Source organism: Amblyomma americanum, chromosome 9 (genome assembly GCF_052857255.1).
Source record: "Amblyomma americanum isolate KBUSLIRL-KWMA chromosome 9, ASM5285725v1, whole genome shotgun sequence".
Taxonomy (NCBI): Eukaryota; Metazoa; Arthropoda; class Arachnida; order Ixodida; family Ixodidae; genus Amblyomma; species Amblyomma americanum.
The window spans coordinates 62,400,850-62,413,610 of record NC_135505.1 but is presented as its reverse complement, the minus strand read 5'-3'; the positions used below and the strand labels follow the sequence as shown (position 1 = coordinate 62,413,610).

Below are 12,761 nucleotides of genomic sequence, written 5' to 3'. Positions count from 1 at the left end.
CTTTTTCATTAGCCATAATGCCACAGTGAGCAGGTACCCACTGAAATGTTATGCAGTGGCCTGCGGCAATAGCTAAATGATGGATATACCCAATGTCCAGGGAAACTGGCTGGTGATTCGTTTTCTTCAGCAGGTTGGCCAGGATTTGCAGAGATGCTTTTGAATCGGTGAAGATAACCCAACGGCCGGCGGTTCGGCGCAGGATGTAAGAAACAGCTTCCTTAATGCCGTGAAGCTCAGCTGTTGTAGAGGAGGTCCTCCGCTGCAGCCGGTAAGAAAGGGCACGGCCTGTTGAGGGCACATAAAGGCCACAACAAGAAGTTTCTTTAGTAGTTGAACCATCGGTGAAGATATGGGTGTGCTGCGTATATTCTTCGATTAAGTAGGCTGACACAAGCACTTAGTATTTTGGCTATCTGTCCTTGTGTAATGATTTCCCGTCTGCGCCTTTCCTTAAAAAACGCTTATCGAGGAACGGCCTCGAATTGTTACATGAAGCATTGCAAGCATGTAGCAACTGCAGGCCGTTCCTGGATAAGTGTATTTCGGAAAGGCAATGACAGGCGCAGACAGGAAATCATCGAAGCAGAAAAGATAGCCATATTACCAAGTGCTTGTGTAAGCATGCCTTCTGTCAGACTTTCTAAAAAAATTATCTGCTTATGTTCGCGCCGATTTTCGAATACCTTGTGATGACATGACAATGGTTCATGTATAAATTGTTCTGCATTCCATTAAATTTGTTAAAATTTAGCTGTGCGTGTCTATTCGTTCACCGGTCCCTTGTCTTGTTGCGCTACTGGTCAGAAATATGAACAAACGAGCCCAAATTCTATCGTTACTTACGTATAGGAGCATTCGGACCTCAGTAATTTCTTGACGAACGTGCTTTGGAACATTCCTGATGCAGTCGCGCAGACGCCGGCGCATTCGGGGTGTTTTTTTCACTATCAAGTTCTCACACCGAAAGAAAATGACTCGCCTCGAAGGGGGAGTTCTTGTGTCCCCACCAGAGAAGCGGTCAACGCACCAGGGTACATTTTCCACTTCGTTCGCTTATACCAGCTTCTATCCCAACATTTTAACGCTTATTTCAGTACTGAATAAAAATTCATGCAAATCTTCCAATTGTTGAAGTTTTGTTCGAAAAATTTCTTTTGCCCGGTCCCCAAAGATCTTACCTATTTCTCGATATAGCTTTTCCATCTCGTTGAAGTTTTCCATTAAATCCTGGGCAATCACTTGCCCTGTAAAAGTGCAGTCTCAACAGGGTAAGGATCAGAATAATTCGCTCCAGCCTCAGGCACTATCAGCCAAATCTTAGCATTGCGACTCAAGGCGAGAACATGTACTCAGAGAACTGTTCGGAGAAATACTAGTCACTGTGATTAACACTCGCCTTCAAAAAATGAACACTTGAAGAACTGGAGTAAAGCTGAGATACTTGAAGGTATTTCCAAACTAAAGCCCTCGCTGACAGACCGCGTTTTCACTTCTTGCTGAGCCTACAAAAGGGTCTTGCGCAAGGGGAGTTGAGTCAATGACTCTCTAATGCGTTATTTGTGAAGAAGAAAGAGGAGGAAGCGCCTTATTCTGCATGAACGTGGAAAACCGACGGTTAACACTAGTTTTCGAAATCGAGCGTAGAACATCGGGGGAACAGCGGTGCATTCCCTTGAGGAATAGCTGTCTTGAGATAGCTGTCTTGACTTGCCGCTCGCGTTTGCACACCTGCCCTGCACACACTCTCAACGCGCTCTGGGTAGGGCGCGAACATTTATCTTGGATCATCCAGAGACCAATGCCGTTGAGCAGGTAGGAGCAGAGCGCCGAAGTGTGAGGGGATATCTTCGATCCACAGGGAAGCTGTTTCGTCTACACCATCGTGCGGCCTTTCAACAACTTCCCTCTGATTCATATTAAGAACCAATGTCCTCCCTTCATTTTCGGAAATGAATGGGAAAATGTCGACTGTGAACGAGGGACTTATGTTGGAAAAAATGCGCTTTAGTATAGATGGAGCGCACTATTTTGCAGTTGTCAATTAATCCACATGGAATAGTTTCGCTTGCTTAGATACGGTTTCATGTCGACTCTCGTGTAATCCAATTCCTAGTATTACAAACATTTTCACCTCTCTCGCCTCGTTTATTATATCAAGTTTCTACTTTTATAGAGTGCATGCATCAAAAATATGTCGACAAAGTGTTAAACCAGCCCCCAATGTCCGTTCGCGCACCTGGAGCCACCACTGACAGATTTTATTACGTAACCCACAATCCTACTGCGGTTGTTTCTTGGCCCGCAAAAGGTGTTAGTGGCTAGTCGGTTCCATATGATGTTCGGTTAGTGGGCTACTACTGATACGCTACAGGACGGATGAAGGAACAAAAAAACAAGTTTTCTTTTTGCTGTTGTTTGCCTCACAAAATGGCACATACCCACAAGGGGGACTGGCTGCTTCGCGTTCGTCGCTTTTGTCCTGTTAACCGTCCTGTAGCGTCTCAGTAGTACCGTGCTAACGGAACACCAAGCCTTGGCTGACCTGCTTTCTTTCACTTGTCCTGTCTGATATACTGAGATAAATAGGCGGCTAACGCTTAACAGCGGCACAGGAGAAAACGCGAGTTTTTCGCCCAGACAGCTACAAAAAGAACCACTCCTGCTGCGTGAAGGAAGTTCGCGACAGTCCAAGCAGATAATACCAGCCGCTGCAGTACTTCAAGACAGTGTATTACTGGAAAATGTACTAGAATATGAGCGCGGCTAAAAGACTTACATGCTGCTTGTAAACGTTTAGCAGACTTTTGTTGTTGCTGCGGAAGCGTAAAGCACAAAACATGCAGACGTAAGGGAGGGCACAGTAAATACTTTTGAGTATTGCGGTCAAAACGAGAGCCAAAAAAACAAACGAGGAACATACTCTAGAATACGAAGTGCACGATATGTACAAAGCACTACTTTTGCAAAAGCAAAAGCCAACAGAAACTTTCAGGGTTGTTACATACTACAAAACACCACGTTGGTCGAACACAACATATAACAAACGCCCACAAATTCCTTGCCAAAAAATACAGCCGCCGCGGTGGCTCAGCGGTTATGGAGCATGGGTGCTGACCCGAAAGACGTGGTTTCGATCCCGGCCACGGCGGTCGAATTTCGATGGAGGCGAAATTCTAGAGGCCCGTGTACTGCGCGATGTCAGTGCAAGTTCAAGAACCCCACGTGGTCGAAATTTCCGGTTTCCTTCACTACGGCGTCTGTTTGCTTTGGAACGGTAAACCCCATAAAGCAAACCTTACTACAGAATAGCAAGTTATTAGAGAACAAAAAAGCAAATTATATAAAATAATAAAACAGGTTTGCGACTGGTCGTTTTCTTGCACAGCGGTACGTACTGAATACAATAGCGACTATATGCTCGTTTTATATGAGCTCTATTTTGAAAACGCCTGCTGCTTAGAGTATCAGTACTTCTTTAAATACGGTAAAGTAACGGTACATTAACGGTACTGTTGAGCAATCACGGACGGCGTAAAATAGCTGACGTTTATCCATAATTGCTCTGCAGCTTTTAAAGTTTGCGATACAGCTGGCAGACCTTATTTCCATAATGAGGAAATAAAATTTTTTGTCGCCACGCAGATTATAGCACGTTAATGTGTGCATGCATTTTGCTATAAGCGATGAAATTAAGACACAACAAACTCTTGTTATGAGGGAAACTTTTTGAAAATGCAATTCAGCGGCATTACATTTCATAATCAATGAAAAGCATACAATTATATTCTATAAACATGCAGGTGATCTAAACTGAATGTAGTCTGAGAAAGAAGATCCGGAAAGAGTGCACGTGATTGAGAAACTCAAAATTTTAGTTCTTTATTAAACGTACATAGCATTGTGGACGTGCGCTCGGCAGAAAAACTAGTTTCACTTTGATGAATCCACACACCTCGACTGGTGATAATTTATTCGTGCGTTGTACATGTTTTTCCTAAAAGCGGAATGTCCGGAGTCAAGCGTGGTGCATTAAAAGAATTAAAAACAAACAAAAAGAGAAGAAACTACGCTTTATTCTTGCCTTTCTTCCAGACGTGTTCAAACGGCAGCGCTTAAAACACTGTGCTTCATGCCGCCATTTAGTCACACGTACTACTTTGGTTAAGTGTCTTCGAGCCGCATGGTTTGCTTTTGAGCCATTCAGCCGAGAGATTAGGGTGTGTTTTGAGACTAATGTGTTTTATAAAGTGAGTGCGAAATTCTGCCGCACCTTCCAGACATTTATATCTGCAGGAAAGCGAGAAGCACCTGTGTACACGGCTCAGAAGAAAACCATGTGGTCTGGTATATGTGTGTGGTTAGACCAAATGTTTAGTTTTCAAAGGACACAGCCATGTGCCACGCACTCCGAAAATTCATAGCGAGCACTCCATCTTCGCTCCATATGCGGGCTGCAAAGCGTCTCCTGCGTGATGCGTCAAGAGGACATCGTCTTGGTATTGATGAAGCAGCATATGTCTGCATTATCCCGCACGCTAAGCGCTCGTCTGCACCAGAATCACCGTGTATGTTATAGATGCCCCGGCGATCTGCAAAAGGATGGAAAAATGTTAGTTATATTGAATTTAACGGCACAAAAACAGTTGAGGCTATGATGCGCCAAACTAAAGGTTAGAGTTTTTATTAAAGGTAATGCTTTTTGTACCTAGAGGTTGTTTAAAACATTGGCTTCTCTGAGAAACTTAAAAATAATTAAAAAGTCAACCAGTGCTCGATCACCTGAAAGCAACATGGGTGTAATGCGATGTATTCCTTGTAGGAGGTTGTAAAATATTTTTCCTTAGTTGTTCAAGTTTTGTACGTGATATTATAATGTGGTTTATTGTGAGTTCATCGCCACACATTTCGCAAAGGTTTGTCTTGTTTTGTGAGTAAGAAGTTGTGTGTAAGACGTGTGTGTGCAATGCGTAGACGACACAAAATAACTTCTGTAAAACCTTCTTGATGTCTACATGATCTCCATTCTCCCAAAACGGGCTTCATAGAATGCGGTTTGTTGTTTCCTGTTCTCCTCAATCAACGTACCACTTATTTCTGAGTTTACTACGGAGTAATTTCTAAAAATCCCTCTTTGGTATGATAACTTGTTTCATTTTACCAATTCGAGCTTGTGCTGCGCAAAGCATCTGCTCTCTCATTGCCCGAAATTCCAACATGGCTAGGGGCCCAGCAGAATATAATGTTATGTTTTTGCTTTGCGATTTTAACTATGTTATGTATTATGTTTCCTATTATGGGTTCAGCGGCATTTCTAGAGCGAAGTGCTTGAATGGAAAAAATGTCCTTTTGAAAACATCACAGCGCTGAGAGAAATCCTAGACGGGTAACACACCTCCAGCGCTACCTTTCAACCCTTCCTTCAATTAAAGCTCAGTTTTTTTTAACAGAATTTCGCCGGCGATTTGGTTCGCGACGCTAAAATATGGCAAAGAGCACTACTCAGAGAACCGCTGCAAGAAAGTGCATGTGTGTGCTCTTATTTCTGTTAGTAACTACGCGAGAAGTTTAATCGGTTTTACAGGACCCGTAGAGGCCTTTAATGCAAATTATATTGATGCAATTAAATAATTAAATTAATGTGATTACTATTATTTTTTAGTTTCTAGCACGAGCTATCTTGCCCCTGGATTGCATTACTTCCCTGTAGGACCCAGGTTCACTTCACAAGTATGCCTAATTCATACCATAAAAATGACGGCATAATAGTTTTTCCGCCAACTACATGTAATGATCTGCAATTAGGGGATTCCAATTAGGGCAATTAATAGAAGAAAGTAGTGCATGTGCTCATATCTTTGGTTTGCCTAGTGAAATCTCCGTACAGCGCTTGTCCCGTCTCTTATAATTTCTGTCACGTGTGCTCTTGCGCTGATCTTAACCGAGGTTAGATATGTCTGAGGAAGGCGTCCACCTTAAGGTTCAGTCGCTGATTCAGGAGCGATGGTTTGCCTGAAGTGCTCTTCCTATCTGTGTGCCACTCCTTGGTAAAGAATTGCAGCAAGGACTACGTAAACAGTAAACCGAAGAAGGAGGCTGATCAGGAGTGCAAATCTTTTGCTCCTATGTACGCGAGAGGCCAATGGAACTCCGCCACCCATTCTGATACAAGGGCCGTATTATATCTGCCGCGAAGATAAGATCGAAGAATGCGGGCGCGCGCCAGCTCGTGTTGTAAGCAAGTGTGTTGCATGGGGCAACGAAAATGCGTAACGTGGATCGGAACGGTTCATTCGAAAATTCATAATAGACGTTTATCTCCAAGTCAGCCATTACTTTCTGCAAAGTCACAAAACCTTGCCACATCAAACGACAAAGATGAAACGAATAATGTGCATTTCTTTTACCAATATCACTTAAGGACTAATACAGCAATATACGCATATATTGACGCCGGTATTAGTTGTGCGGCATGTTCACGTCACAAAAATAAAACCCGAGAGTATTTTTGTACAAATATTGTTCCTAAAACACCTTGATTAGAAGAGCAACTCTCGAATGGAGTACCTTATCTGCTCATCTTACTCCAAGTACGACTGTGTTCATTTATCGCGTGCTGCGGTGACGGCTACAGTCTTTTGATTTGCATTGTAGTTTGCTGACGCTTTGCCTCAACCCTTGAGGAGGTTATCCTGATTGTATTACTGCCTTGCTGATTTTTTTATTTCTGTGTGGGCTGCTCTTGCTAACGGGTCGCTAGAATTTATCTGATGCCTAGGTTTCTTTGTTGTTCTTGCTTTATTTGGGCGCATGCATCGTTTTGTGTGGGGTTTAATGGCTCATAGGCAGCTGAAACCATCGTGCGCCAAACACAAGGTATAGGAAAAGTTTTCTTCGGAATTTTATAAAGATATGAAAAGCGATCGGTGGTGCAGAGTTTGCGCACATGCGAGTACTAGTTATGTTTTTGTCTGGTTCTTTGTCACGCATCTTTGTTTCATGCGCTTCTTTCTTTATGCTTACAGTTTTTTATGTTTACTTCTGCCTAAAGCCTGCTAGGCTGGCGTGCGTCGATAAAAAATGAACAAATATTCCAGGGGCATCCATCAGTGCTGAAGAATGGAAAAAAGAAACTGCATATTGCCCTTATTTTCTTCCCTATTTCAATGCACTGGGTTGCCCTTATCTTCAGTTAGATCATCAACAAAATCCGTTTCTCAGACCGCCAGACGAGATGCAGCTTGCAGCTGGAGTTCGATCTGAGAGGACAGGAGTTCGATCGACACGTGCCTGTTCTAGCGGCATGTGCGGCGCTTCGCGAGGTCTAGTCCGACCAAATAATTAACAGCTTCGCGTTCACTTGGAAGTGCGAAATAAGCATTGGTGCATGTGTGCCTACGGGGCGGCGCACCGGTCGCACTCACAGACACGAGCAGCTGCAGGTTGACCGTGAAGAGGCCGGCGGCGGAGATGCACACGCTGCTCGGGTCGATGCTGTCCAGGGTGAAGCGTATCTGCGAGCAACAAACAACAAACGAAGGCAGAGGTGAAGTGTCCGGAAACAAGTGTGCACTTCGCCCTACGTTAAGAGAAGTCGTCCCAGCCAGCAGTAGATATTTCATCGTAATAATCATTTTATGTCATTACTAACACATCAGCTTATTTTTTATCATTCTACTCGCGCAGGCTGATCAGGGCTGCCACGTTTACGGGACCTCTCGAAGCAAATAACTTCCAGATTGTTATCACTACTCGAACACTACAAATGAAGCTAAGCCATAGAGCGTCATCCGTGTTTATTTATTTATTTATTTTACATACTGTGGCTCCTATTGGGGCCATTTCAGGAGTGGGGTTAACAATTTATGTAAAAACAGCAAGCTACAACACACGCACGCAAAGACTGCATCCAACATATTTGCATACATATCGCGAATAATGCGATGGGCTCTAGTTAATGAGTTGAAGCAATGCACAACGGACACAGCAAAAAAGGACACATCATGTGGCACTGAGAGCTGTTAAAAATGATTTTATTGGCACAAACCGCGTTATGCCAGCGATTAAGTTCCAATGTGTTTGAAATTATTAGTACTAGTGCAGGCGAAGTATGCCTTAATATTATGGATGCAATGAGTCCTGGTTGATCGAAGAATATCAGGGGTAACATCGACATTAGGTGTGACATGATGCAGGCAATGGACGACGCGGTGCAACAACTTAAGTGAATCCACGTGACGACGCACAGACACAGGGTTAGATTCAAGGAGGACAAGGCAAAGGAAAGTGAAAAATGGCGATCATACCGACGATATATGAACCTGATTATTATCTTTTGGATGCTCTCGATTTAGTCAATTTCATATTTTTTATGTGGATTCCACACGGGAGACGCGCATTCAATTACGGTACAAAGTATTTGTACATTAATACCTCAGTTTCATTTTGTGCATTAGTTCTCAAATACCCAAGCGTTTTAAGTGCTTTACTACAAATTAAATCAATACTTTTCGCCCAGGACATCTTAGCGGTAAATATGACGCCAAAACAGTTATACTCGAAAATCCTGTGCAATGGTGACTTATTGAAATAATAATTAAACCTTTAAGGGGACGTGTTGTAGTTAAAGACATCATTAAGGTTTTAATAAAATTCATTCTCTTTTCCAGGTATTACACCAGGAACAAAAAGTATTAAACGAGTCGTTTAGTTGCAAGTTGTGATCTGGTGTGTTAATTACTTGATGTAAGGTGTATTATGTATTGTATAATACAATGCAAGGACATCTAATTTAGTCTAATCATATACCAGCGATGCTCATAAAAGGGAACATACGCTTTTTCTAAGAACCCTTTTGCGCTCTGGCAACAATGAAATCGGGCTCCCTAACCATTCCGGGTTTGAAGTTAAGCATTACAGAACGGCATAGCGGCGTCCTGCGGGTGAGGCGATAGCTATACAAAATGTATAGGCCACTGGCGAAGTCCCTTAGTTCACCGGCTACATTTGGGCAAGACGGGTGAAAATGTCACATTGGTCAGATTAAGACCGCGGTGCATGCGCTAATCTGTTAGACCTTCCTTGTTCTCAACATGTTTGCAATGTCAGTTGTAGTTACAATTCATTTCCTACCGAACGCAGGTATAACGCCTTGAACGCAAACCGTATTTGCAACAACGCCTTCACTGTCTGCTGTAAGAGCTTGGTATCCATGCTTCATTGGATTCTAGCAAGAGAGAAAGGAGCCTTTGCCACTGCGGGAGCATTTCTACTGCCACTCGGAAAAAAGCCGGCGTGAGTCCGTGCGTTGTGCTTCACACCGAAGCGAGCTGCGCGGGAGAGGAGGAAGCGGTGCCGCTAGAGAAGGCCGCGAGCTAGCGCACCATATGTAAGGTTTTAACTTCTCTGTTTAAACTGAAAAAAAAACGATAAATGTAGGCTGAATTTAATTTTATAATTTCGGTTTTATCCGCGAAAGGTCGGTAGCCTTGACATGCACACCGCCACTAACTGGCTATTAAGCTGGACCTACACGCAATCGAAGGTGAACGTTTATGAAGTGCACACACCAAATGAGGGATGAGATGGTGTATGGTTGGATTAAGAATCATATTTGAAACTGCACGAAAAAGCAGGGCAGAGCGATGGACATACAATTGCGGACCTGCAACTTTTGGTACAAAAATTGCAAGCAGTCTTTTTATACCCTCTGCCGCCACCACCTAGTAAAGGACAGAAACAAAACAAGCCACTTAACTGTCCTGTTTTATTCGAGAGATTTTATTCCAAAGTTCTGACGATTAACGTACCGCATCAACCAGCCTGCCAGAGAGCACTCCTGAATTAAGGAACGCGAAGGATTCATTCATCCCCTGTAGGTGAGTTGGGATCACCTTCCCGGATCTATCGTTGAAAATTCTGATAACACTGAGCTCAAGTCTGCAGCAACTAACCTCCTGATGTCAAACACTAGAAACTGCAGCATTTTAGTATTTGTTTCTTTTTTTAAAGTTAATCTCCTAATCCAGCCAACTTTTTTTTATAAACGGTCGTTCTGCTTGTTCAGTAAGCGCATTCATGCTTTTTACTTTCTCTGAAAAGTCCTTTTGCATGCCGAAGTCCTAGCGATCTAGAATTTTGCAGCTTTTGCGCAGCAGTTCTGTATTACCTTTGGCACAGGCCCCCCAAAATTCACTGCGTTGCTTTAGCTGCTTCTCCAGCCATGACAACCAGAGACTTCGTCACACTGCATGAATATCTGAGCCTGGTGAGCCGAAATGAATTGGTCTTTTTCCGAGCCGCGCTTTTACAGCAGTTTCAAAGCATGGGCATAATGCGCCCCGGCAGGATTATTAGCGACATATTCAATTTCCAGCAGGATGCCGTTTCCACTGACGAGCACCTGCACAGGAAGGTCCTAACATACTGCTGGCTCATGTCACGCGACATACTACGCGTGTGGCCACTATGTCATTAGAGTTCGCCTCCAGACTTGAGGTTCGACTGCCCATCATTCTTCAAACTCCTTTCAGACGCCCTAAGCTTTCTTCACTACACCGTAACGATGTCTTGGAGCACTGTGCCTGGTGCTTTCTACACTACAATACAGACCAGCGACGAAGAGACTGGATACTTAGAGAACAAGGTTGTGTGCTTTGCTTTGTGGTCTGGACTACTGTTACTGGCATTTCGACTGGAGCGAGCCTTCACTGAACATGGCTTTATGGCCGCTCTGAACGCGGCGCTTGTCAGTGATCACATCAGTATGCAGGAAGGGTTTCACGACGACCTAAATTCCGCGTTTGTTGCTGGACGCACGTTTGTGACCCCCACAGGCGGTTTTTGAAGCCAAGGAGACCACCACTGAGGTACGTTTTGAGAAGCGGCAAGTAATAAAGTCCAAGTAGACGGCAGTAAGCACTTCTCGTTTCTTCAGACCGCGAAAAATTATGCCTTTTTATTTCAAATGCCCCACCTGCTTTTGGGGCACTCACTTCACGGGGTTCCGACTCACTGTTGCAGTTCCAATGAGGGGCTGCTAACTCCTTTTCGATCGGCGACATGAGAGACCATAAATCATAGGATTCCGCTCGATTTTCATGAGGCCTCAGAACAAAAAATCAAACCTAACATTTGAAACAGGGAAGGCATTGAAAATGCTTATGGCGTGCCGCTTATGTGGTGAAGTCCACTAAGACCAACGAATGAAACGCTATACTCTGAGTAGACGCAGCTCTATATGTATTTATGGGTGTGAGCAGGGATGTTTCAAATGTTACATGCTAACAGAGAGTCCGTGCACACTTAGCGTTAGGTACGAGTACTTTAGCATGAATGGCGGCTCAGCTCATGAACTGCAGTGAAACCACATATATTTCGCATCGTATTTCTCTCTCGTGGGCCTGTCTACTGTTTGAGAACGGAAATTATGCAAAGCGCTGAGACAAAACTGCTCTGCCGGGGTGTCTTACATTCAAGAACTTTTGCTTGTTCCTTCCTGACACATAGCTATCGCTTCCTTGCGCACAAAGAAGTAAATATGTGTCGTGTCATTTTCAGCTGGTAAGCTGAGTTATGAGATAAAATAATAGCTTCCAAAGGCGTAAGCAGACGAATCGCAGCTAAACACGATTGGCTTTGTGACGTTGCACAACGCTAGTATTCAGTGTTCAATATCATTTTCTTATTTGCTTGGAATGCCTTGGTGCACTGTTACGTCCATTTCCACTTGCGGCCTTTTTGAAGAAGCTCATAAAGAGGTGCGACTACTGTTGCCAAATTCCGCCAAAACTTACTGTAGAAATTTAAAACACCGAAGTAGGCCCTCAGTTCTGTGATGTTACTAGGCTCTGGAGCATCCCGTACTGCTTTTATATTTTCAGCGGTCTGATAAAACCCCTCCTTCGAAACCTTGCACTCTAGGCAAAAAACTGCATCACGAAAAAACTTACACTTTTTCTTTTTTAGTGTTTTGTTCTGATCGCTGAGTCGCTTCACAGCTGTAGCAGTATTTTGTGTTGCTGCCTGTCATGACGACGTCGTCTGTGTAGCACCCGACGTTAGGAATTCCTTCCAAAACTTTGGCCCTCATGGCTTAAAATAAGAGAGCCTTTGGAATTCGTACGTATTTATTGTGAGCAATGGCTTTGGTTCTTAAGGGAGAAGAATATGCTGGTATGCCGAGGATAAGTCCAGCACACAGAATACCTTACCTACGCCGAGGATAACCCCAGCACACAGAATACCTTACCACCGGCTAGCATCAAGTATAAATCTTTAGGAAACGGTAGCGGATAACAGTCGGTTTCGAGCACTTTATCGGCTCTTGCTTTGTAGTCTCCGCAAATTCCGATTCCACCACCGCGCTTCGGAACCGGAACGATAGGCGTGGCCCACTTGCTCGTTGCTGCTTTCCTTCTTCCTTCTTCAGACAATCTACTTGGGTTCAGGTGACGACTTGCGGACAGTACGCTTACGTCTCCCGTTTCTAGTTTTTCCAGGCTGTTGGAGCGGTGTCCGGCAACGGTTCTTGCCATGCACGTGGGAGTCAAGCGGCATGGCTAACACAACTGGACGAGTGGCATTTCTGGACGAGCCTGCGCAGTTTCATCTTACCTCGCCTTCGTATCTAGAATTCCAAATCATCAGCGTCGGCAAGGAGCAGTGCAAAACTACAGCCACCACTATGAAGTGGCCATATCTGGATGCGACGTGGATGCCTTGGGCGCTAGGTGGAGCCACCGACAGTTATCACTGTACTT

At 44.0% G+C, this 12,761-nt stretch overlaps 1 protein-coding gene across 2 annotated transcripts in view; it reads right to left on the bottom strand.

Moving 5' to 3' along the window:
- Window positions 1-3,899: 3,899 nt before the first annotated feature.
- LOC144104056 (uncharacterized) overlaps window positions 3,900-12,761 on the bottom strand; it is a 77,158-nt gene continuing 68,296 nt past the window's right edge. For both annotated transcript variants that reach the window (XM_077636841.1, XM_077636842.1), the window contains 2 exons: window positions 7,425-7,514; window positions 3,900-4,592 (listed from right to left, as the gene is read on the bottom strand). In XM_077636841.1, coding sequence (XP_077492967.1) covers window positions 4,539-4,592; window positions 7,425-7,514 — 144 coding nt within the window. In that variant the 3' untranslated portion in view covers window positions 3,900-4,538. The remainder of the gene's footprint in view (window positions 4,593-7,424; window positions 7,515-12,761) is intronic.